General features: G+C 46.5%; 1 protein-coding gene across 1 annotated transcript in view; it reads left to right on the top strand.

Moving 5' to 3' along the window:
* The window catches only part of LOC308152016 (ubiquitin carboxyl-terminal hydrolase 22), a gene marked incomplete at its 5' end in the record, with an annotated part of 36258 nt that extends 11159 nt beyond the window's left edge, over nucleotides 1-25099 (top strand). The window contains 12 exons of the mRNA XM_080524920.1: nucleotides 10916-11048; nucleotides 13193-13306; nucleotides 13417-13518; nucleotides 15241-15407; nucleotides 19254-19401; nucleotides 20190-20295; nucleotides 21283-21441; nucleotides 22481-22607; nucleotides 23363-23454; nucleotides 23933-23995; nucleotides 24623-24772; nucleotides 24923-25099. Of these exons, the coding sequence (XP_080381046.1) occupies nucleotides 10916-11048; nucleotides 13193-13306; nucleotides 13417-13518; nucleotides 15241-15407; nucleotides 19254-19401; nucleotides 20190-20295; nucleotides 21283-21441; nucleotides 22481-22607; nucleotides 23363-23454; nucleotides 23933-23995; nucleotides 24623-24772; nucleotides 24923-24965 (1404 nt within the window). The 3' untranslated portion in view covers nucleotides 24966-25099. The remainder of the gene's footprint in view (nucleotides 1-10915; nucleotides 11049-13192; nucleotides 13307-13416; nucleotides 13519-15240; nucleotides 15408-19253; nucleotides 19402-20189; nucleotides 20296-21282; nucleotides 21442-22480; nucleotides 22608-23362; nucleotides 23455-23932; nucleotides 23996-24622; nucleotides 24773-24922) is intronic.
* Between the last annotated feature and the right edge of the window lie 1387 nt (nucleotides 25100-26486).

Genomic DNA, 26486 nt, shown 5'->3' on the forward strand with positions numbered 1-26486 from the left:
GTGTGTGTGTGGTGTGTGTGTCTGAGCAGTGGTAGAGGAGGGTGGTAGTACAAGGACGGGCGGAGAGCATCTCTTAGCCGTGCTGCTGTTGTGTCTCGTGCTGCTCAGTGAAGCTAAGGCTAACAGGCCAGGCGTTAGTCATGGGGAGGGAGGGGGGGGGTGGGGGTGCGGTTGGGGGGGAGAGTCGGTACGTCATCCTGCCGAGCCCTTGGGTTCAGTCAGCAATAGCACTAGAGCATCAGCACCTCCCTCCGAACCTCCGTCCCCCCCTAGCCATGCCTCGCCGCTTATAAATATAGAACTGGAAAGGAAAGGGGGTGTGTGTGTGTGTGTGTGTGTGTGTGTGGTCACTGCTCGCACACGGCAGAGGTCTGCCGCTGTTCCTCCTCCGTGGCTGTGAGAGCAGCAGCCGCAGCGTGCTCGGTGGAGTCAGGCCTCCGTCCACATCACTAACACTCTCCCTACCACCATCCCACTCTGGGACAACACAACTGTGCGTTCCCGAATGTACCGATGCAGGATGAGAACATGAGTCCGTCGGCCTCATAATCCCGACGAGGGATATGCAGAGATAGAAAGACCGTGTTAGGAGGAACATTGCCACTGGCTCTCTCTCTCTCTCTCTCTCTCTCTCTCTCTCCGTGCACCACCATTCTGTCACTTCTCGACTTGGAGCCCGAGGCTGGAGCCTGCACGTCTATGGATGGACCCAGACCGGGCCTGAAAGAGCACTACATACTACCTGCGTCATTGTGACATCAGAATGGCTTTATATGGGTGTCAATCACATGCATGTGTGTGTGTGTGTGTGTGTGTGTGTGTGTGTGTGTGTGTGTGTGTGTGTGTAGCCCATTTTAGCCCTCTCTCTCTCCCCCTCCCTCTCACAGAGCCAAGGCAACATGTAATGCTACCTGATCCTCACTTTGAGCATACTGGATACCTACAGTATACGCCAGCTAATTCTCCTCCAGGACTCCATCACCCGCCCCGATGCTGTCTCCGTATGTCTGGGTTCCGTTGACTGAGTATGGAGGGAGGGAGGGAGCCCTGCAGAGCTGTCTGCCGGCCTGCAAACCGATGGAGATGCAGCCTCGCCTACCTGTGCAACACTTGTTCCAGTCATCTGAGCCAACGGCTGATCAATAACTGATCTAATAGGACATTAACAACCCGGGGAGAGGGGAGTGCTGACACTGAGGAATAGGGGTGCCCTGGGAACAGTGGAGAGGAAAGGTAGGGGGGGGTGAGGATGAGGTTTTATACCCAGGATGAGAGGGGTGGGGTGTGGGTGCAGCATTTGCTTGGCAGGCCCTTGTGTTTTCTGACTGGAGCCTTGGTGCAATGCAGACGGAGAGGAGGGGGACTGGGATCAACAGCAGTGTCTCCCCAGACAAACAAGAGCTCCCGAGTTACAGAGGGCTAATGGAGTGAGCTACTGCGGCGGTAGGCCTCGCCTCTCCCCAAGCCCAGCCCTGCCCACCTCTCTCACGTATGCTGCTGTACTGAGAGCTTTTCCGACAGTACTCGTCTCTCTCTGTCTCTCTGACCTGTCTGCCTCCCTGTATCTCACAGCTCAACAACACATACCGGGTGACAATTGCTCTATCGTCTTTTCCCCCCTGAGTAACCACTTGTCTCACGCATCGAGTGGGTGCTGCTGCCTGTGTTTAGGCCCCTTATCAGTTAGGCCCCAGTCAGATTGTGATGGTGTCTGTCCCGTCAGAGCAGTGTGTCCTTTCTGTCTGTCTGTCTGTCTCTATCAGATCCCATTCATCCTGCCGGGAGAAGCCCTGCCCACTCCTGCCCGGGCCCAGGCCAGACAGAATGAAAACAGAGCTTAGTGTGTGCAGCCCAGAATGTCCGCTATCCTGCACTGTCATCACAATCCACCCAGGCCTCTAAGGCCTAGCCAAAACACTGCCCTGTGTAGGGGGACCGTCCGTCTGTCTGTGTGGGACAGTCTGTGTGTATGTTACTGTCTGTGTGTATTTGTCTACACAGCATTCACTGTGTGTGTGTGTGTGTGTGTGTGTGTGTTTCTCTCTCTCTCTCTCTCTCTCTCTCTCTCTCTCTCCCCCCCCCCCCTCCCGGCACTCCCCCTGCTGGTCACAACAGCTGCTACTGCACTTTCACTGTGCTGTGGCTTGGATGCGGGGAGTTTTATAGCCAGGTGGGATGCTTGGCCTCCCTTTACTCGTACCTCAGTAATAGTTGGAGAAACAGTATTCTCGCTACCGCTTTGGCAGTGGGATATCTCTGTGGATTTGTATCTGAGGCTTGTTGCTGTTAATTCTGTGAGAACATGACCCATGACTCAGAGTGAGTGTTTCTTTCTGCTCCCCCTCTAACTACTCATAACATTGTTTGTCATATACTGAGGATGTAGTGAAACTGAGAGGGTGAAACACTTTTCTCTTTTCTCTCCTTTGTTTTTTGGCTCTCGGCAATAGGTCTCAATGTTGTCAGAATGGTGTCAGGTTTTCTATTGTGTTCTCGTTCACCAGATGCCTACCTTTTGTGAGAAGGTATCCCAGCAGTTGTTGGGCGTTTAGTTTTGGTGTCACCTGTGTTGTAGGGTTGGGCGGTTTCCAATTTTTGATACTGGTAAACCGACCCCAAATGTAGTTTTACCGTGGGATACAAAATCACATTGTAGGGCTTTGACGGAGCCGGCAATTTCAAATGATGAATTTGTGACAGCGGCTGGTGAAAGGTGGAGCAAAGCCCTATCCTTTCCGCGAACCTGCTCGAACACTTTCCACGAGCAGTGCTGGAAAATGTGCTTAAAATAAATAAATAAAAACGGTGCTAAAAATACTTTTGGTTCGTAATGAGACTGTTGGGACAAATTCGACTATGTATGGGAAACACTGCACCCGAGTTCAAAGAGCAGAGCGTCTTCCAGCAGAGGAGTGCTGTGAATCGCGTATCCTTCTGAGGAGAAGCGGTCATGTAACAGACAGTTATGATTGCTTTCAAATATTAGTATTATATATATTTATTTATATAGTATAATAAGTATTTTTGCCAGGTTATTTATTGGAGAAATTATTTTTTTTACAAAAAGTTCTGTCATCACTTTCAATAGCTTTTTCAACCACACAGACAGTGGTGCTGGACAAACACTCTAAAGACGTTTATTATACAATGGGGGAAATAAGTATTGAACACATCAATATTTTTTGCCCAGTAAATGTATTTCCAATGAGCCTGAAACAGGAAAAAAGTATTGAACACACTCAGGCTATGTCCACACCAATACGTTTTTTTGATGAACGTTTTTCGTATATAAAAATATGACCGTCCACACCAGCATGTTTATAAACAATGTCTGTGTCCACATGCATACGCATGAACGCAATATAAACGCTGTCATTGAGCATTCCACACCAGTAGTCGGCGATATATTTTTATCCCCATAGCCCCGCTGGCCAATCAGACGCCTCTGTCTCTCAATGTTCTCGATCATTAACTGTGCATTTATCTGTAAACAGGTTAAAAGTCCAGTTAACAGTGAAAGAACTAGAAGCACTTTGTTCACATCCATTTTCCTCGCTTGTGTAGCCTCGAACACCGTTGCCTGTTGTAAACATAGTAGTTACTGGTGCCAGGATATGACGTTGGAGGGAACAGCAAACAGCTGCAGTGCGCATGATCATAGAAATCTACGCGCATGATGACGTCACGAATACAAAGAGCTCCGTCTATCTCATCCACACGTCAAAAATATACGGCGAATATACAGCGTTTTTAAACATCTTCACTCTGGCAGGCGTTTTTAATAGGGATGCACGATATTATCGGCACCGATATTTATCGGCCCGATAATGGGACATTAATGTTTATCGGTATTTATCGGTTTTATAAAATGTAGCCGATATTTAACCGATATTATGAAGCCGGAAATATTTCTGCTTCCGGTTTCCGGTTTCCGCGCTCTGCTTCCGGTTCCGCACTCAGGCACGCAGTTTGTTTTGACGAGACGCGAGCGAAACATGGCTTCCCCGGTGTGGACATTCTTCACAGTTTCTGAGGCAGATATTGCGTTTGCAATTTGCAACACATGTTCGACAAAAGTTCGGAGAGGAGGGCAAAGATCTACGAGTTACAACACAACGACACATCTTGTAGCGGGTAGATAGTAATATCCCTCCCCTGGCCCCTCTGTTTTCCCTTGATAGCTGACAAGCTAACGGGTGAAGTAGCGAGGCCTGCTAGCAGCTAGCCTACAACCCCTAGCCAGCAATGGCTAACGTTGAGGCTAGCGGACCTAGCACAGCTAGCGGACCTAGCACAGCCGAGACGTAAATGGCTAGCTGGGACACCCACTCTAAGTGCGCAGCGTGTCTGGGATTAATCCACGCCCAGGCTGCTGTTATCTCTACCGATGAGTGTATCCACTGTGCAGTGTTCCCCAAGAAACTTCTCCGCTGACGGCTAAGTCGCATGGCTAGCCTGTCGGGAGAAGATCCGCTGCCATCACAGTCTAACGCGGACATGTCTCCAGGTTTACCGACACCATGCTGGGCGGACTTAGTGCCACATAGCCCTGACATCGGTTTCCCGGTACTGGATGACAAGGGAATTGACAGCTTTACCGCTGCTCGCTATTGTAATGTTCTTGACAGACACGGACACGACTTTACTGTAGACATGTAGTTTATTTCTGGTTGCTGGCCGCGACCTACGGCAACTCCGTTGGGACACGACGGATACAGAAAGTGAATCACATCAGTGTGTTAGTGTGGTGTAGTGAGACAACACACAGTATGTTACAGCTATGACCCTAGGAGAGACTCGGACAATGATGAGGTCGCACAACGCATCTAATTACTCTTAGGTGAGCCTTTTTTGTTTTCATAAAAGGAGGCCAGATCTTGGCTAAAAAACACATTGTGCACTGTCTATAACAGATTTAGTTTGTTAGAGGAAATAATAAATGAACATTTGAAGTCAGAAGTGTTCTCTTTGTTGTGTTAACAATAGTGATGTAAGTTAGATTTGGTGAGATCACTATGGAATATTAAATCATCAATCTTTGCTCACTACATAGCCTTTCTTACCTTCAGGTGTGCATGAACTACAGGTTATCAACTGTGGAATTATATCTGAATGGTCTTTATTGTCATTGATATAGTACAGGTACCAAACAACGAAATTTGGGAGGGGGAGCTCCCCTGGGGCTAGGAAAGAAAAAATAAAATAATAATAATAATATCGGTACCGGTATCGGTTATCGGCCACGAGAAGCGGGTAAATATCGGTATCGGTTGGAAAAAATGCATATCGTGCATCCCTAGTTTTTAAACATCTTCGTTTTCAGAGGGCAAAAACTCGTTTGCGTCTGGACGAACCCCCCAAAACGAATATAAAAATTCACGTTTATCAAAAAAACGTATAGGTGTGGACAGGGCCTAAGAAAAAACAGTACACCACTGCAAGGGAAGGCAAGGAACCAGCTGAAAACCATAACTAATTAGGAGGCAACTCTACCTCCAATCTGTGCTAATTAATGTCAGCTGGGTTAGAATACATTGATGGGCTATAAAAGCAAAGAGCTGTCAAGACCTTCGCAACCAGATTGTTGCAAAACATGAAAATGGAATTGACTACAGACGTATTTCACAACTTCTGAATCTTCCAGTAAGCACCATTGAGGGCATTATCCGTAAGTGGAAGCAACATCACTCCACCATCAACCGGCCACGCACAGGAGCTCCTCGCAAGATTTCTGATCAGGGAGTCAGAAGGATACTTAGAGTAGCCAAAGAGCCAAGGACCACTAGGAAAGAGCTCCAGAAAGACTTGGAGGCAGCAGGTACAACTCTGACAGAAAGGACACTAGGCAATGCACTCCACCACCATGGCCTCTGTGCGCCCTCAGCCTGCAAGACTCCACTACTGAAAAAAATACATGTTGAAGCTCGTTTAAAGTTTGCCAAACAACATTTGGCCAAGGCAGTGAACTACTGGGAGCATGTATTCTGGTCAGATGAGACCAACATTTGACTTTTTGGCTGTCACACAACACACCATGTTTGGATGAGAAATGGCACTGCGCACCCGAATAACAGTATACCAACAGTGAAGTTTGGAGGTGGAAGTATCATGGTGTGGGGCTGTTTCTCTCATGGTACTGACAGACTTTATATCATTGAAGGAACAATGAATGGAGCAATGTACAGAGAGATTCTTGAGATGAACCTGCTGCTATCCACCAGGAATCTGAGGATGAGACGTGGGTGGACCTTCCAGCAGGACCAGTATTTCCTCTATATGCATTTATTCGTGGCGGGCCGCCACGAATGAATTTCCTCCGCCACTAATTGATTCAGACAGTCCACATTGATTCAGGCTGCGCAGAAAGGCAGCGAGTTATTATGACCGGAGAACAGAAAAAAAGCAGATTGAAGCTAGATTTAGGCCGCTTCCAGACCAACATTTCGTTACGATTTAGGGCGTAGTTATTTACAATATGTTACAATGTTGCAATTAACCTCGTCGTTTGTGTTCGCACTGCAATCGAGACTGAATCGCTCTCAACAGGCGCGCGGCGACGCGCTTTCAAAACAGTTTTGTGATTGGTCCGAATTTAGCGGGACATTTGGATTTCTCTTTTAGCCCGTCGCCGGTGCCTTTAATCCCGTATCCTAATCAAAAATGCAACATCATCAGCGACGACTGTGGGTTATTGCATTTACTGCTGTTCTCTGGTTCATGTTCTTATACCAGTGCTCAGTATAGAGTATTTTAAATGAACATTTGTAATGTATGTCTCTGATGTTCATGGTCAATTAAATCAGCCTATTTTGTGAAACAAATAATGTTCCCGCTAATGGGTTAACCGAGCATTCTCGCACCTAACGTGCAAGCACCTAGCTTAGAACTATTCATAGTAATAAGCGCGGGGCAAAAATAATCTATTGGCTCTAAAATCACCACGAACAGAACGGCGGAGGTACGGGTAAGCAGGTCTCATGTTGGTGTCCTCAACGGTAAGAGTTGGTTTTCTTTAACTCAACTGATAGCATTACCTTGCTGTTGTTGTTTATCGTTTTCCATCTGACTGTGATTTTACTTGTGTAAACAGTTAATGAGTAACGTTAGCAGGTTTTGTGCGTGTACTCTCATGTAGGCCTACTTCGTATTGATCTTTCTGTGTGTGTGTGTGTGTGTGTGTGTGTGTGTGTGTAATGCGCATTCCGCATGTTCCGCTGCAGCTGTAGGATATATTGGTATTTGATCACCTTCTATATAAAATCACCTGCTCGGCTTTAATGACTTAACCGCTATTTAAGAAATTATAATTGTTGCCACCCTCTAGTTTTTGGTGAAACTACGTCTTTGTTTTGAGTGCGCGTTTTATGCGCGTGCACGCGGAAAACAAATCGCGCGCGAAAGACAACCGCTCCGCCACTAATGTGAAAAATCCTGGAGGAAACACTGAGGACCTTCCAGCAGGACCTTCCACTTTATTACACACAACTTTATTTACATATGGACTTTAATGATTATATTTTTTGTCTGGATTGTTGGACTTAATACCAAAGTCTGGTGCAAATTTCACTTGAATAGGCTTATTGGAAATACATTTACTGGACAAAATGTTGATGTGTTCAATACTTATTTCCCCCACTGTATATATGAACACATTGCGCAGCAGATTAGTTTTATTGACGTTATTTGTATTGCCACTGTTGCTATTTTCAAATACCACGGTTTACGGTATTACCAGGGGTTGTTCCGTTCATAACTAACTTAATATAGCCTATGCCATTTAGCTGATGCCTTTATCCAAAGCGACTTCCATTGCATACATTTCAGTATATATGGTCCCAGTGGGAATCGAACCCACAACCTAAGCGTTAACGCCATGCTCTACCAACTGAGCCACCAAGGACCAACTTAAGAAGTGCGTGCGTACAGATGGAACTTTCTATTCCACAGAATGTGTCTCCTCCTCCATTACACTCCATCTCTTTCTGTTTCTACCCAGTGGGTGAGTCATGGTAACAAGCCTGTATCCTGATGGGCTTTGATTAGAGCTCTATATCTCTCCTCTCCTCTCCCTCAATCCATTCCACTCATCCGTTTATTTATTCTCTGGTGCCCTTGCAGGCATTGAGATATGGGCTCTATAATTATTATTTTTTTTTTTCAAAATGTCAATTTTCCTTTTACCAATTTCAGATTTATTTAAATGCTCCTGTTTTTTAAGCTCGACACTCGGAATCATTAAAATATGACAAAAAAAGACAATTCTAGTGCTTCTAGATTAGAAGAATATATGGAAGAACAGCTGCTACAAATGAATCATATGAACATGTTCACAAGCCGAGTCTATTCTAAAAGAGAAATTGACTAAAAGTAATGGAGAGATCTGTCATGTCTGCTTTGCAGCTGCTGTTGAGTTACGTTTTCAAAAAACGTTTTTATCTACAGAATACTAGCCCCTGCATTGCTAACATTCGCTAACAGCTACAAACATACAGTCAGCTCTGTATTTGGTGTATGCACACACATGTAGACACACAGTGGACATTTCTGTCCAACCTGCGGGTGGGGCGTTGCTGGGTAGAATAGCATCACAATGATAATTACCATTGAACAAATTAATTCAAATTCCCATATTGCCTAATTCTGCTTCTATGTCTGAATTCTGTGGTTCCGTCTGTGTTTTCCCCTTTTCAGAAATGCTGGTGCCCTGTAGAGACTTCTGTCACCCCTCCCTGTCTTGCTAGTATGCCAGCGTGCCTATCAGGCAACAACATTACAGCAAATACACAGCTCACCCATATGTTCAACCTAACAGTCCAGATCGGTTTGTTTTGTTCTCTCAGACCTTTGTGCCTGTTCCAGCAGACACTACTGAGGAAAGCCCTCTGTGGTCATTTCCTCTGTCCACCCCAGCCTCAAGCCCAATTCATACTTCTGCGTCGAATTTACGCACGGCTACGCCGTAGCCTACGCAAGGGCTCTCCCAATTTATAGTTCTTGCTTGGTCGGTCTGCGTCGCCTTGCAATTACACCGTCACATCGCTAGTTGGCAGTGTGTTTTCTATGCCCCTGAATCATGCCGTCCGGGGCACAGGGTGACCATACGCGCAGATAGGAGTGCTCCAGTGTCCTGCTTTGGTAGTCTAATGGATTGCGGGTTGTTTTTGCTTAAGTGCCATAGCTGTAAATAAAACATGGAAATAGGTAAAAATGCACGTCTATCATGCACACATCAGCCTAACTTAGATAGATAACTTTACATTAAATGTCTCATCATCCGCTGTCAAACGCCACAGGTAATCATGTATTTCTAAATAAACAGGATTGTACATCTCGTAAATGTGAATCGCGCTCCTTATGGGAAGGCTGTGCTTGACGCTTCCATGGGGCGCTCCTTTGGAACAGTGTACTCATAGCGGCATAATAGCGATTTTATTTTATGCTTGTTGTAAAGTTAATGTCTATAATGCATTGAAATGACATTAAACTAAGATAATAAGATGGTTATCATAATTACAGAAAAAGTAAATGACAGTTCTGTCATGGCTTCCGCATTTAGGCCTACGAGAGAGTCGGAATCATGTCGGAATCATGTGCTACCAAGCGGACCAAACACAGTTCTTACGGTCTGCGTAGGTGTGCTGCGTAGTTACATTTTTGGAGAGGTGCGCGACAAGCTACGGCTTAGGCTACGGCGTAGATTTTACGCAGAAGTATAAATTGGGCTTCAGTCATCACAGCAGCCTGCTGCCTCCCAGGCTCCTCAGTGATCACCGCTATAGACCGTCACAGCAGAGGATCTACTCGTCCGTGTGTGTGTGTGTGTGTGCGTGTGCGTGTGCGTGTGTACCATGGAGTTGGAGAAGCCTAGCACCAAAATGCTCTGCAGTGTATGTATTTTTTTCCTTTTGTATCCTCTGCTCTCATAGTTCTCACTCACACTCTCTCACACACACATACACACACACACACACACACACACCCACAGCAGCCATATCACATTCTTCTCCAGGAATGTTCGCCGTGACCCTTGTTCTTCATTTGAGATGTCTCCCCTCGTCTGTCTGCCGCCTCTCTCTTTTCTCTCACTCCCACTGCTTCTATCCTCTCACTCTCTCACATGCTCATTGTCTCTCTCCTGCCAAAGAAAAGCTCACATTCTGTCTTGGCTGGCCATATATGCAGCACCCTCTCTGCTCTATTCCCCCTATTCCAACATCACGACACAAATCCAGTCTCTCTCTCTCTCTCTCTCTCTCTCTCTCTCTCTCTCTCTCTCTCTTTCTCTCTCTCTCATTGGTGTTCTGGATGAGCTGCTGCTTCACACACACCACGTACGTCTCATCCCACGGCCTGGGGCCACACGGAGCTCATTTCAGCAGCTTTAGCAGCAAGACGAGAGGCATTCTGATGGTTGTGTAAATCCCTCGGTCACCTCTGAGCGTTGCATTCAAGCCAAACACAGACACACACACACAGATACACACACACACACAGATACACACCTACACTCCAGCTGCTGTCAGTGTGTGTCAGAGACACGCGCCCTCCCTGGTGGTCCCGCCATGCATGAAATCCAATCATGGACATGGTGTGTGCCGGGTGTAAAAGCAGAATATGCCGTTATTTTTCCTACCACATGGGGTTTGTCAAAGGGCCCAGCCAGCGCTCTGCCTGCCATATCAATATGAATGGTACTAGAGACCTGCCCTCAACTGATCCCATCATTGCCTGTAGAAAATGGGCTCGTCCAATCCAGCAGGGAGATCAGTCCTGAACACGCCAGTCTCTCTCTGTTCGGTCCTCTGCTTCTCTCAGGGGCTGTCATTGCACTTTCCCTCTTTTTCTGACTCCCCCCCCCTCTCTCCCCCCCTCCCCTCCTCTCTCCCCCCCTCCCCTCCTCTGTCGCCCCCCCCAGGCCAAGTCGTGTATCTGTCACATGTGCGGCGCCCACCTGAACCGGCTCCACTCCTGCCTCTACTGCGTCTTCTTCGGCTGCTTCACCAAGAAACACATCCACGAGCACGCCAAAAACAAACGACACAACCTAGGTAAGACTCACACACACACACGTCACAAGACGTAGCTTGACGTGCGCAGGACCGAGCTGGCGGTGGAAATAGCTTTAATCCAACATTGGGCACCATTACCACAGTGGACACTACTGACCCCCGGAGCTTCCTAGTGGCAGTCCGGAGAGCAGGATCACCGCCTGACAGAGAGAAGAGTACTTAGAGCAGACACTGAGCTGAACCCCTCCTATCTAAGCATTAACATTCTGCTGGGAGCGCTTAGCCAGGCAAATGTCACTGTTTAAGCCGCTCTATTCCTCTCGTACAGCGGTGGGGAAGGGTAGACATTCTAAATCCTGAACCACAAGAAAGACAGCTTGAACTTTCCATGGTAATTATGGCCCCAAATAAGTCAAATAAACTAGTTTCTGTGGTTTTGACTTGTCCATGGGGGAGTAGTTTAGCGTTTAGAGAGGAGACAATAGGAGGGTTGGAACACTAATCCTCTTGTAGGGGTGTGATCGTCATAGACATATACTGCCTACAGGCGGCGCTGTTCTGAAGCCATTGTCCACCATAGTGGAACACCGAAGAAGAAAAAAATCCTCTATAGGAATTAATGGGGATGTTAAAGCTAGATAAGATGGCAATTTAAGTTGTTCTTGTTTGTAGTGGGGCCAGTGTCATTCGAACATGTAACATATTCCACACTAGGGAATTGTAAAAGAAAAATCGGAATGAGAAACTTAACATTGAGATTGTATGTAATGTGTTATAATATTATTGCAATAATATTTGTTCAACAGTTGTGAACTGACTATCAAAACATTCATGTACACACATTCAAGAACAATTAATTGGACTGATATCACCACTTCATCCATCCTAAATAACATTTAAATATTGGTTTTTGTTAGCTAGCATAAGCATACCATTAGCCCGTATGTTAGCTCTTAATTAGTAATTTAGCTATCCCATGGACACATGTTTACATGTGTTTCTATGGTTACAAGGTACCACAAGCTGTCAGTCGCTGTTAGCTCTCAAAATAGACTCGATTTTCTACACCAGTAATTTCAATATTTTCTTCCCATATCCCTTAAAGTGGAGTTGGCTTGGTGCATTTGCGTGCGCGCCAATGACACGTCCCACACACTGAGACCTGTCTGTCGATGTCACCAGGGCCCCTCCTATAGGCCCTCCAGCCCCCCAGAGTGTACCACTCCACAGTGTTAATTAGCTTAGGGCTTTCCACTGGAGCCTTCCTTTGCCACTGTGCCACGGCACCCATGATCAAATTAATCTTCACCCCTAGCTATTCTTCTGGATTCTTTCACTTCTCTCATCCCTCGCTCCATCTCTCCATCTGCCATGATTATTTATACCTACTGTGCACCATACACACCTCTATTTTCTCACTGGTTCCATGGTAACTCAGTACGTGATTGCAGGCTGGTTGCCATTGGCCACAGATGCTCCTCTATTTCCTTACTGATCTTATGGATTTTAATATGGAGGAAGAAAACAGGCATAATAATTGATGGACTACCATTAGTTAATTACTAATAAGCATGAGCTGCTTTCATGCATTTTATGTTCACCCAGACCTGGCCTTTATTGATGCAATATCTCAAACACACATGCATGTGTGTTCATGCGTGCTTTCCCCTTTGAATAGAGTACACACCCACACTTGTCAGCACGATGCACCATTCACATTCTCTGCATTGGTGTCGTGGACCAAGCAATTTGTCATTGTCATTCTCAGCTACAATCACAATGTGAGGAGCATCCAGATATGCAAGAGTCCTGCTTGGCTAAAAATAGGTTGTCACGGCAACAGGATCCAGGTATTGGGTTGCCGCGGAGTTTGAGAACATAGGCTAGTTGAGAGAGCAGAGACCATATGATGAAGAGACAGCAGATACAGCTCTAGAACACACACACACACACACACCTTTTACTTCACCCCTCCCATCTGTGGTAGCTTAATTCTTCAATACAAGGCAGTGAGATAGAAAGACAAAAACCCAAATCAATAGGAGCTGAGTAGAAAATGCAGCATATTTACACCTTGTCTTCAGGCTGGCCAGACCAATAAGGTTAGTTGTGAAGGTATTGTTCTGGTCCATAGAGAAATCCATTTCTAATTATTGTGTGTTCTTTCTCTCTCCCCCTTCCAGCGATAGACTTATTATATGGTGGAATATATTGTTTTGTGTGTCAAGACTACATATACGACAAAGACATGGAACAGATTGCCAAAGAAGAACAGAGAAAAGCCTGGAAATTGCAAGGTATTGTGTTGTCTATCGGCAGTATTTTTCCATGTTCTGTGTTCTGTCAAAGAAAGAAAAAGAAAGAGAAACGCCTCTCAGTGAGGTCTCATTTGTGTGTCCGTGCTCAGGTGTAGGCGAGAAATACTCAACGTGGGAACCTACGAAGCGGGAGCTGGAATTACTACGGCACAATCCAAAGCGGAGGAAAATCACTACAAATTGCACCATAGGTGGGATATGGGGTTGTCTTCTCTTTCCGCACGACCAAAATGTGTGCATGTGCCCGTGTGTGTGTGTGTGTGTGCTGGGGGGTAGAGCTTTTAAGGTTCAGCCTGAAACCTGACTCGGGCCAAGCCTGGTTTTCTGACAATTGATTTGGGACGGGCCAGGCTCAGGTTTGCTGTGACGGAGCTGTGTTTTTATGTAAAAGAAGAAATTGGGGAGGGGGGATACAATCTTGCATGGCTGTGTGATAACTCTCAGCTGCCAACTGCTCTCTCTCTCCCTCCCTCTGCTCTATAGATGCACAGCAGCAGCACCTGTTCAGTTATATGTTATGTTGTTATTTTCAGGAGTAACAGATCAATTGAAAGCATAATAAGATTCGCTGCGTGAGGCCTTCTCTGATGGAGCTCTATTGACATCAGGCCTTAAATAAATAAGGCCTCAGGCAGGTTCGGTAAATCCAGTTGTTGATGGTAATTACAGTTTTCAGGAAGTCTCTCTCTCCACTCTCCTCAGCGAGTCGCTTTCTCTCCTTACGAAACATAGAGTTTTGTTGTTGTGTGCAATGGATAAAGGCACCTCTGTTTTTGACTCATGAAAATGTCTTTGATCTCAGGCTGGGCTCGGGCTGTGGCCTCGTCTCACCGTCCCGGGTTGGGTTGGGCTTGAATTTTCACGCCCTTTTTTAAAAAACTTTACTTGGGGAGGTTACCAGAAACATCTGTCTGTATGGTGTGGTGTGTGTGAGGGCTAGAGACAGCGCCTGTGGTGTCTGTATAGTCCAGGGTTATTCATGCGTTTAAGTAGGGCAACAAAGGTCAACTGGAGTGATGAACATGACAGGGCAGAGAGAGGAGAGAGAGAGGAGAGAGAGAGGAGAGAGAGAGGAGAGAGAGAGGAGAGAGAGAGAGACCTACCTCCCTCCCTCCATCTTACGTTGACCTACCTCCCTCCATCTTACGTTGTACTCAATCATTAGTCTTTCACTTTCAGTCTTCCTACTTCTCTCTCTCTCTCTCTCTCTCTCTCTCTCTCTCTCTCTCACTCTTTCACCATCTCTCCTCTAATGAAACAGACTGGTCTGGAGTCCTAGCAGCTGCTCAGGGCCTACGGGTGTGGACTATGGACCAGGTCCAGTCTGGAGCGTTTAAGCTCCGGCTGAGAGCTTGCTCTCCATGGCCAAGTGGCCTGGAGCCAACACAGTGCCATGCTGGTCTTCACCTGTTCCATAGGCCTGCCTTGAGGACTACAGCTCCCAGCAACTCTCCACTGCTCCACCCCAACCATGACCATATCCTCAATGCAGGCCTATGGAGATGCTCACAATCAGCTAGAATCCTTCCTACTTGCTCCTCCATAAGCCTTGGGACCCATAAGCTTGAATCTGCTCTAGGAGTGCTTGCCTTGGACTAGGAGGACTGTGATCCAGGCCTGGTTAGTGCTGTCTCAAAATCGTTCTGTGGTTCTAGGTTTGGTTGGTTTTAGAATGTCTAATAAGTAGTTTGGCTCAGGGTTAAGCCCCAGTCAACCCAAATGAAAGAGCAGTGCCGTCTGCAGCACAGAGTTCCCTCAGGATCGCAATGTTAGGCCACCACGTCAGCTTCCTATCGGCGTCAGGGCCGTGTTGCCAGACCCGCTCTGTTTGAGAGCTCTGGAGAGTAACATTTTCTGTCCCCCCCCCCCCCCCCCCCCCCACCACTCTCTCCTCCTCACCCTGTCTCCATCAGGTTTACGTGGGTTGATAAACCTGGGCAACACATGCTTCATGAACTGCATCGTCCAGGCCCTCACCCACACACCCCTGCTGCGAGACTTCTTCCTGTCCGACAGACACAAGTGCGAGATGCAATCAAACTCCTGTCTGGTGTGTGAGATGTCCCAGCTCTTTCAGGAGGTAAGACTGTGTGTGTGTGTGTGTCTGTGTGTGTGTGTCTGTGAGTGGGGTCATTTAAGGAATCGAAGGTGTCTCCTGTGGTGATAGGAAAGCATTTGGGTTGGATGTCCTGTGGCTCCCGAGTCTCAGTGTAACAGAATGTTCCATCACAGTGAACCACACTGCATGAAGCTGAGTCACACTCTCACTTCTTTGTGGAGGAGACAGGGAATAAACAACCCTGCCTGAAAGGAATTAACTGAGCTCCCCTCAGCCGAACAAGAAGAACGCTCCACATAATTGTAGAAGTGTTTGGCCTTTTAAGTCGTGTGTGGGTGTGGGTGCGCGTGTGTGTGTGTGTGTTCATCTTTAAATGCCTCCTCTGTTCCTTCCAAACTCTGAGTCTCTTCAGTAAAGTCTTTTGTGTGTAATAAACTCATTGTCCCTGGACAATTACATAATTCCTGCTCAGGTGCCTGTCTTCTTCTGTACTCTCTCTCTCACGCCCTCTATCTTTCCCTCCATCTCTCTCACGCCCTCTCACGTGTGTGTGTGTGTGTGTGTGTGTGTGTGTGTGTAGGTGTGTAGGCACACATAATGTAGGGCAGGGGTCAGCAACCTTTTGGATGGAGCGTGCCAGTTTCATATTTTTTCAACCACTAACAGCCCTGCGTGCCAACTAGATTTTGACATTACCATCTCAATTTCGCAATTTGTTATAGTTATAAACCACTCTGATTGCGTGATGCCTAGTCACCAGCCAGTTCTGGAGCAACATTGTGTTTGGTGAGAAGGCAGCAGTAAAGATGGAGTTGTATCGTCACAGTGCAAACATGTTATTCACTCTGCAGTATAACAAAGTGTATACCCGATGCGCTTACAGCCCAGCTTGATAAATGTAAAGGCTAAAACTTCCATCAGTAATATTCAATTCTAAAAGGTTATATTGAGTAACTTTGCACGCTGCCAGACTATAACCAGCGCTGCTGCTATATAGGCACAGCCTATCGACAACAGCAAACCAACGACACACATTAATATAGTTATCCAAACAACAAAACAGTGAGCCATCAAACTTACACACAATGAAAATAACCTTCAAGTCAAAGATGGTATTCAAGGAATGTAGCTTTAATCATGTTGTTTATTTAAAATAAAACTCGCAAAGTAGTGAGTGACTGTATTAGAGGCATTGCTTGACATGAGATTACATTTCCATGAATAAACTCCTTCAAACTCCACGCTACAGTTGTGCTAGAAATGATGCTTGATGTTTAAACTGAAACTTGAAACTGATTGGTTTTGTCAACTTCTGTGACAGCAATTTTGCCTGGGGTTGCTGACTCATGGTGTAGGGTGTTCACCCACTCTGCCCAGAGCGTCAATGCGTTGATGAAATTTCACTCCCTGATATAAAATGTTATAAAATACATTTCACCAAAACAGTATGATCTTTCATGTTGTGAATCATTCAGTGAGGTATTATGTAACAGAGATTCCGTTTTACTTTCTTTCTGAAGACAAGACAAGCCAAATGTTACTGTCCTTGAGCAATGTAGCCTGTATTGTTATCAATATGGGTACATTACGAAGGACTCTGAAATCTCACCACCCAGTCATTCGTTTGGCAGTTGCCTGACAAAAAAAGCAAGAAAATCCAAAAGACAAAACCTATCCCGAAAACTAAAGATAATAAATGTAGACAATCTGACACCTGAGATCTTTTAGGTCTTGAGCCATTTAGAAAACGTCATTTCCATTTAAAAATAGCCCACTCTACCTATATGGACGGCTGAAAGCTAACCTAATGTTGGCCGTCCTTCTAGGCTAAACACTAGGGATGTCCCGATCCCATTTTTTCACTACCGATACCTGGGCTTCAGGTATCTGCGATACCGATGTCAATCCGATATTTGTATTTATTGTTTTACTCCTGAATAATAACAAATACTTCCCCAGTATATAGTCCACAAAAACAGTTGGCTATTAAAGACTGCCAGCCTTTATTCAAGCAACAAAAACAGTACTCTGCAGTACTCAGTGACCAACTGGTTTAAAGTTAAAACTATTTAAACTGCAGCATTCAGCATTGTAGAAAAAAAAGACTTACTGTCTGATTTCTAGTTTTAGTGCCTTCATGTTTTTATTCTATTTATCTTCTCTTACAAATGGCAAATCAATTATAGCACCCTTTTTAAAAGTGTAGCCTAGTGACGCTGCTGGTGAGACCAGAAACCAGTCCCAGAATCAAAGGGGTGTATGTAAAACAATATCTGCTTTTCGTTTTTTTCATAACAGGCAACTTGAAGTACCACTCCATATAATATATAACAGTTTAACGATCACTAAATACTTATAATCTGTGGGTTGCATTCACTGTTGCCAGAGGCTACCGGTAAGTGATACCTGGCTTGTAAACATACTTTCGTTTTAGAACGAAACGTTAGCAGCTATCTGTTAGCAGCGTTTTTAGCAGTCACCATTCTTGAGCAAAACATTGATACAAACAAACATTCAAATACTCGTGTCGTCTTGAATTTTTTTCCGATTTCAATGTATGACGCATCATTTGAAAGCTTACCATCTGTAGTTTCAGAATATGTAAACAACCGAAAAATTACGTAAGCAAATGGTTTATGATTTCACCAGCTAGCATCATGGCATTGTGAGACTCATTACACACAGGTAGCTACTAGCCAACTCTCATGCCCGTGACCACTGACTACTGTTGTCATCACGTGAGTGACACGCCGGATCGCGAGCCCCAGATCGCTGCCTATTTTTTTTCTGGTGCCATCTGCGATCCAGCATTCAGGACCAATATCGCGGCGATATCAATATCGGATCGGGACATCCCTACTAAACACCACAGAAACCTTTTTACAGGTTATGATAGAGACGTGCGGTCTGGACCATTGGCTTACTGTAGAGGATCATCTAGATTCTACACGATGAACATATGATCTTTTCTTTTTCTTTTCTTCATCCCACTTGCTGCTCTTGGTCACGTTGCTCTTTCCTGGTTTCACACCACACTCCTTATCCTTTGAACCAGGAACCCACAGCAGTGGGAGGAGCTGTTTGCCCCATCCTCACCCGGCTCCTCTCAGCCAGTGAGGCGTGGCTCTTTGATCAACCTCCCAGCTCCCCGTCTCTCTTCTCTTACATCCTCTTTGTTTTGTCAGCCTGCTTCAAACAACTGTAGCAGTTGTACCGAAGTACCGAAGAGCTTGTAAAGATGCAAGATAGACGCCCCTGCTGTGTTTTCTCAAATCTCAGTCCAGCTTCAGAGGGAGAGTCAGAGATTAGATGGAAGAGGTGTGTGTGTGTGTCTCTCATTAGTCATTATCCAAACACTCTGCTATCTTCTCTGCTCCAGTGCTGCTTCCTCCATCTCCAACCCTGACCTGGGTTGTCAGTCATCCAATCCCCATGACAACCTTGAGATTCAGCAGCAGCATCCAGATGGATCTCCTTCCTCTCCTCCTCTCGTCTCACACATCGTCTCTAGATGTTCAGTCATTAGCATTGCCAGTGCTGTGAAATGTTGCGCAGAATTCGAATCAGGCAATAATAACGTGAAGGGCCTTATCTGGTGCTCAAACTAGATATATTCCAAATAAAAACAGTAGGTCTGTTGCTTCCTGTTAGGCGCATTCATTGTTGGTAAATTCATTTGCCACCAATGAGAATAAAGACATTTCATGATTCACCACCATGACTCCCACAGGACAGTGAAGTGGAAATATATCCATCCTAACCCCTTCTCTCTTTCTAATCCCCCTCTACCTGTACCTCTCCCCCTGCACCCCCCTCTTCCCCCTCCCCTCACACTCCCTTCCCATCTCTCCATTTTCTCCGACACAGTTCTACTCGGGACACCGTTCACCCCACATTCCCTTCCGGCTGCTGCACCTGGTGTGGACTCACGCACGCCACCTAGCGGGCTACGAGCAGCAGGACGCCCACGAGTTTCTCATCGCAGCGCTGGACGTGCTGCACCGCCACTGCAAAGGTGACACTACCCGTAAGCAGCCTCTTCTTTTTGTCCTCATCCACATTGTTATTAAGATCTCCTGTAATGTAGGTAACACAGTTCCTCTCAATGTCGCTGCCAGCCAAGCAAAGTATCGATGTTACTGAGAATACAGTGGGTCGATAATGTTACTGTGTGTGTGTGTGTCTGTGTCTTTTTCGTGGTGAGAACTTTTAGTATTGCACAGTAAGATGTCTGTTCGTGGTAAAGTCGGTCACAGAAGAGGGACTAGATCCGTGTCTTGCCTCCAGGAATTCTGCATTTATTGAATCCTCAGTCTGCCATTGTGCTTCAGTCACTCAATCAGACCTCATCAGAAACTGCAGGCGAAAGTAGAGAGAGAGAGGACTGTAATAGTGGCTTGATTGTGATTCTCTTCATGGTCGAGTTCGCTTCAGACCAGGCGAGATGTCTTGGATCTACCCACAATGCAGTGCGTCGGCGCCAGTGGAAATGTACTGTGGGAGAATGCTGTGCTCCGACGAGACAGAGAGCATTGTGGGGAATGATAATGTGCCCGCTGCACCGCAATGACAAGCTGACTCACAGAGAAAGAGACCCCGCAATAAGGAGACATCTGATTGGCCGGGGGAGTTGAGAGGTGTCAGACAGGCTTTACTGCAGGAGAGAGGGAGAGAGAGGGAGAGGGAGGGGGAGGGAGAGGGAGGGAGAGAGAGACTTTCAGAGGTGCTAAAGAGTGCTTGTTTAATCTTTGCCTGTGTGTCTAATAATGTGTGCTCTCTCTCTGCCCTCTCTCTGTCACCTAGGAGACGACAACGGGAAGAAGGCCAACAATCCGAACCACTGTAACTGCATCATTGACCAAATTTTCACCGGGGGCCTGCAATCAGACGTCACCTGTCAAGTCTGCCAGTAAGAGCTGCTGTGTGTGTGTGTGTGTGTGTGTGTGTGTGTGTGTGTGTGTGTGAGAGAAACTGTAAATAGGTTGTATGCGTCCAGACTGCTTAAACGTCCAACGTTTGACATTGGAAGCCCGTGTGACTCATCGGAGCATCACAGCGCTTCCCGATGCCCTAGATCACTCACTCACTCCTCCCGTCTCAACATTCCCATTCCCAACACTCCCCCCCCCCCCCCCCCCCCCCCCCCCCCCCCCCTTCCTCTCTATTGTACTACAGTGGGCTGATCAATGTGAACACTCCCTCCCTCAGTGAGAGTGAGCCACTGGCTCTGTCCTCTCCGCTGCACACGCCCTTATTTAAAGCCCTGGTCCCTGTGGAGCTGCTGGGAGGTGGTAGTCTAGACAGGCCTGCTGCCCTCCGGAGCTGTCCTGTCACATTAGCACTAGCACACTGCACTCTACTGCACTGTGCTATAGGGGCTAGCCCAGCCCAGCCATACCTGGCCCCGCAGAACACACACACACACACACACACACACACTTACACAAAGGGGTTAACGCTAACGTACCTGAATGAAATGCACTGGACTGAAGGGCTGGCTGAGCTTCACTCTGTGAGGCCCCTGGCATCGATAGCCACCTGCTGGCAAGAGGTAACACTAAAGCACAATGACTCATCTAATCAGATGATTACTGATACTGCATGAGCCTTCGTGTGTCTGTGTGTGTGTGTGTGTGTGTGTGTGTGTGTTTGTGTGTGTGTCCACTCATTTTGTCTTACACTCGGTTTAACAAAATTGACAAGGCATAGCATTACAAATTCCTTATGTAAAACTTCATCTCTCTGTAACGCTCAATTGAATTGCAAATGGGATTGGGAGAGGAACATTTCTTACACGCACACACACACACACACAGTGTTTCTGGCACCCTTACACAACCCCGCCCCCCACACACACACACACACTTATGGCTACTCCACCCCTCCCCCTCTGTAGCGGTGTTTCCACAACGATAGACCCGTTCTGGGACATCAGCCTGGACCTGCCGGGGTCGTCCACCCCCTTCTGGCCCCTCAGCCCCGGGGGAGATGGCAGCACCGTCAACGGAGAGAGTCATCTATCAGGGGCCACCACTCTCACAGACTGTCTACGCAGGTACAGCAGGACTCCATCTCTGCCCCCGTCCCTGGGTCATTCCATCTATTTTCCTCCTCCTCTTCCTCAGCCTCTCCAACCTTCTGCACTCTCTGCTCCTCTGGTTATCTCTGTCCTTCTGTCCATCTCTCTAGTCCCCTCTCGCTCTATCTCCGTCTCTCGAGTCCCCTGTCCATCTCTCTGTCGCCATGGCAATCTCTCCAGGCCCCTTGTCCATCTTTCCATCCCTCTCTCTCTAACCCACAGGGACGCCACCCTAACGCACTCTCCATGCAAACTACTGTTCCTTTCCCTCAGCATCCCTCTATCTTTCCAATCTCTCCCTCTATCCACTTCACACGGACCACCACACTTTTCACTTCCGCAAACTGCTTTCTTATCTCTGTATCTTATCTCTGTTTTTCATCCCTCTCCGCCTCTTGCCCTGATCGCTGTCCTCACTTTCTCCCTCATCCCCTCCTCCCCTACTCTCTCTTGCTCTCCCCCCACCCTCCTCTCTCTCTCTCTCTCTCTCTCTCTCTCTCTCTCTCTCTCTCTCTCTCTCTCTCTCTCTCTCTCTCTCTCTCTCTCTCTCTCTCTTTACTTTTGCTGCAGCTCCACTCACACCCTGGCTTCTGCAGCATGCCTCTTAAAGGCACAGGGCTGAGTTCTTGCTGTTGCCGTGGTGAGAGAGAGGTGGGGGCGGTTCTTAGCCCCTGTTGCCCAGCAGGATTTCTGGTAGACAGCATCAATACTGGGCTCTGATCACCCAATATGTGCCACTATAGGAGAGGGAAGCCTAGTTGGTCTATGGGCTTCTGTACCCGCACTAGAATTGTGTGGTATCTGCTTCACACATTCTAAGGCTTTTTGAAGTGTAACCATGGAGATGGGCCTGTTCAATTGTGTGAGAATCGAACCGAGTTAAATGCGATCAATTCTTCTCTCTTATATTTGTCTGTGCGACTGTGCCTCTGTGTTCTCTACTCCCCCTCTTTCTCTCCCTCTCATTCTTCTCTCCTCTCCTCTGTCTCTTATCATTCCACTCCTCTCTCCGCAGGTTCACTCGGCCTGAGCATCTAGGAAGCAGTGCCAAAATCAAATGCGGCGGTTGCCATAGTTACCAGGAGTCCACCAAACAGCTGACGATGAAGAAGCTCCCCATCGTAGCGTGTTTCCATCTCAAAGTGAGTGCTCGGGCCCCGGCCAATCAGAAGAGGCCAACATTGACTATTTATTACCCTATATGAGAATGAATATCTAAGAAGGCTATTAATTATTATACGACTAGAATCACGTGTACAGCTTCTCCCGCTGTTGATGACTGTTGACATTGACAGTCAGTCAACTGGTAAATGGCCTTTCTAACCAACAGATTATGTCAACAGATTGTTATCTTTCATCTTTTTGTTCACCTCATGCAAGGATTTGTTTTGGGACAACTTTGCTCACCGGTAGTCAGAAGTGTGTGTCTGTCTGTGTGTGTCTGTGTGCGTGTTTCTAAGGTGCTAATGCTACTGCTTTAGCTCACTTCTAAATAGTCCCAGATGTCCCCTAGATGGTATTTTAATGACCTGTGCTGTGCAGTCCCTCTGCTGTGCATGTTTTATTTATTGAGTATTGGGGCCATAAGCTATTCATGATATTCATAGAACTGGGCTGAAGGAGGCTTCTCTTCAGATTTCAGACCTTGATTCACAGGTGTTTGTATCTGTGTATAACATCCACCTATATGCATGTTTCCCCAGTGTGGTCGAGTTTGACACGGCCCCCTTTCTCACCAGTAATGCCTGGCTTAAAAGTGATAAGATGAGAGATGATTGCCTAAAGATGTTTCTCTCTCTCTTCCACCCATTCCCCTTCCCCCACACTGTTCTCCCTCCCCTTCCCCCTCTCTCGGCTCATCCCTCCCCCCACTTCTCTCCCTCATCCTGGGTGATAGCGGTTTGAACACTCGGCGAAGCTGAGGAGAAAGATCACTACATACGTCTCCTTCCCTCTCGAGCTGGACATGACACCCTTCATGGCGTCCAGGTGGGTTCTCCCCTGCAGTAACTCCCTAGATGTCTCTCCTAACAGAACCTACTGCTTAATCCCCTTACACCAACACTTCTACACACCACAACCCATATCTGAATGAAGATTATACCCCCCCCCCCCTCCCCACACACACTACTGTATGTGTGAGAAATCAATACATTGCGCAGTGCCTAGCCGTCCTAGCCTATGTCTCAGTTGACCGTGCTGTGGTTATGCCCCCACCAGAGCTGTAGCAGCCATTCAGCCCTGTAAAGGAGTGGCAGATCAATGGCCTGTACTATGCTCTCCAGCTCTGTGTCATCTCTCGGAACACCCATACATGGAACAATCCCGCCCCCTAAAGGACCTCTTGTGCATGACTATACAACAGTGATGTATCTCTCCTAGTTTGTCACACATCAATGTTGTTTGCTGTCATTAGAGAGCCTCTATTTTACTGACGAGCATCCATATCCCCCCCCCCCCCCCACAGTAAAGAGGGCAGAATGAACGGCCAGTATCAGCAGACAGTAGACGTGTTGAACAACGACAATAAGTGAGTACCCATGTTCACTCTTGTGTTATGAATTTATGGTGTACAACATCATAGTGCAAAAGACTTACTGGTTTCCTCTTCTTTCTTTCCTTCTTTTTTATTTATTTTATTATTTCATGACAGACACATAGGGGGAAAAAAAGCAAGATTGATTCCCTACTAATTGTTTCTATTTTACCGCAACAGCAACCACTGATGATGTGATGCAGTCTGCTGCAACCCAGAATGAAACACATTTAAACCCTATTAAAAGTAGCTTAGTTTTCCTCATCCATGGCAGTTAGAACGATTTTCATTTCCAAGGGCATTTAGCAGGGATCAACGTGAATGAATGAATGGTCTTTATTGTCATTGCTATAGTACAGGTACCAAACAACGAAATTTAGGAGGGGTGTTTAGGAGGTTTGTTTACCGTTTCTTTTAGGAGGGGTGTTGAAACATTGACTATAGCTAAGCCCCCCCCCCCCTCTGTCTACCCTCCTGTGTGTGTGTGTGTGTGTGTGTGTGTGTGTGTGTGTGTGTGTGTGTGTGTGTGTGTGTGTGTGTGTGTGTGTGTGTGTGTGTGTGTGTGTGTGTGTGTGTGTGTGTGTGTGTGTGTGTGTGTGTGCGCGTCTGTGTTGCTGTCAGGTATTCCTTGTTTGCGGTGGTCAACCACCAGGGGACACTGGAGAGCGGTCACTACACCAGCTTCATCCGGCAGCACAAGGACCAGTGGTTCAAATGTGACGACGCCATCATCACCAAGGCTAGCATCAAGGACGTGCTGGACAGTGAAGGGTGAGGAAGGAAACACACTTAAACATTCTGAGTTGGTGCATGAATTCCTTCTTTTATTATTTGCCAGGGACCATGCTCAATAGAAGTAAAGCATCATAGCTTGACACAGATAATCTGTAGTCTAAAAGCTCTTTTCTTCTCTCTCCTCAGGTATCTCTTATTCTATCACAAGCAGTTCCTTGAATACGAGTAGCCTTATCCCAGAAACTGCTGACTGTGGAAAACGAATGCTCAAGAGATGAGAGAAACCAACCGACTGGGGGCAGAGGACAAAACAGGAACACACAAACCTACCTGAAACTGACTACCAGTCTGCTCCCTACTATTAGGGAGAGAGAGAGAGAGAGTCATCACAAACAATGACTAGTGAAATCATGCAAACTTTCAAAACAGCACTGAGCTACTACCGGCATCTACTTGACACAACTGAATGGAGGAAGGGGAGGAGGAGAGAGTGTGAGGCCAGGACAGGCCTTGGGGAGGTGGGGGGAGGAGCCTCTCTTGCTCCTTCCTCCTCTTTCTCTGGAGGGACGGAGCCTGGGCATAAGTGATTGACAGTCCTCTGGAGAGGAGGAAGAGTGGGCACATCTCGACTTTTACTACAGTATTCTATTCTGATTTCCTTTTTTCACCCCCCATGGTGCTCTTGTTTCAACTGACCAAGCATTTATGGAGCCACAATGGAAAGGGGACTGTTTGTCTTCATATGCATACGGAACTGAATGCAAAAACAAAAAACAACAAAACAAAGTATGGTATTATAAACTTTGCAAGAAAGTGTTTTTTTAATAGATATGGTTATGATTATTATCATTTGTGAATTTAGTTATGAAATACTGTATGAATCTAGTATACATCTATTTTTTAAGAGACAAAACACATACACAGAGGAACTGAGAGAGACGCCATCCATGCTAGTTGCCAGGTAAGTGCTGCCATGGAAACTAAAACGGACTTGGACCTGAATGTGCCCATGTTCCGTCTTTTCTTTTTTTTCTTCTTTTTTTACTTTTATTTTTATTTTGCTTGAGGGCAGGGGATATCTATTTTTTTAGCAACTCATGAATTCTTTGTTTACCGTTTCTTTTCAGTGTCCATGTTCTCAGTTTGTCTTGTTGCAGTGCAGTCATGTCCCTTCCCTTGCTGTCATGGTACAGAAGAAGTTTTTGGGCATATTATTCTTTATTATTGTGGAAATGTTGTCGGTATAATGATGATGATGATGATGCTGGTGGTGATTTAAATTGACTTCTGTTGGCTGTTGAATAATGTATGTCGTAGAGGAGCTGTAGGTCTCCTGGGGCGTTATGAAGTAGGCGCACTATGCAGAACCTTCAAAACAGGTCCCATAGCATTCAGAATGACTGGTTCTTCAGGAATCCGACTACTCTGAAGCCCTTTGAACAGGGCTCGCACAGGGCTCACAGTCTTAAATGTAGCCTTCAGGAACGCCTCGAGGCCTATAGCTCATCTTATCTGTTTAAGATTCTCCATCGACCATGATTTTTGTACTGTATTGGTAGGGGGGGGGGGGGGGGGAACGGAAAAGATGAGGATGGCAAAAGGTTGCACGTACACAGGCGCTGTATGCTGCGCCCCCGGCTTTGAATCCATCAGTGTTATCTTAATATCCATGGCAACGTGTGGCTCGTGGTGTGTTGCCTCTGCAGTGCAGTAAACCCAGTGCTCTATTCAATCAGTATGCTGTCTAAAG

This window comes from Nansenia antarctica, assembly GCF_963989245.1.
Source record: "Nansenia antarctica genome assembly, chromosome: 2".
Taxonomy (NCBI): Eukaryota; Metazoa; Chordata; class Actinopteri; order Argentiniformes; family Microstomatidae; genus Nansenia; species Nansenia antarctica.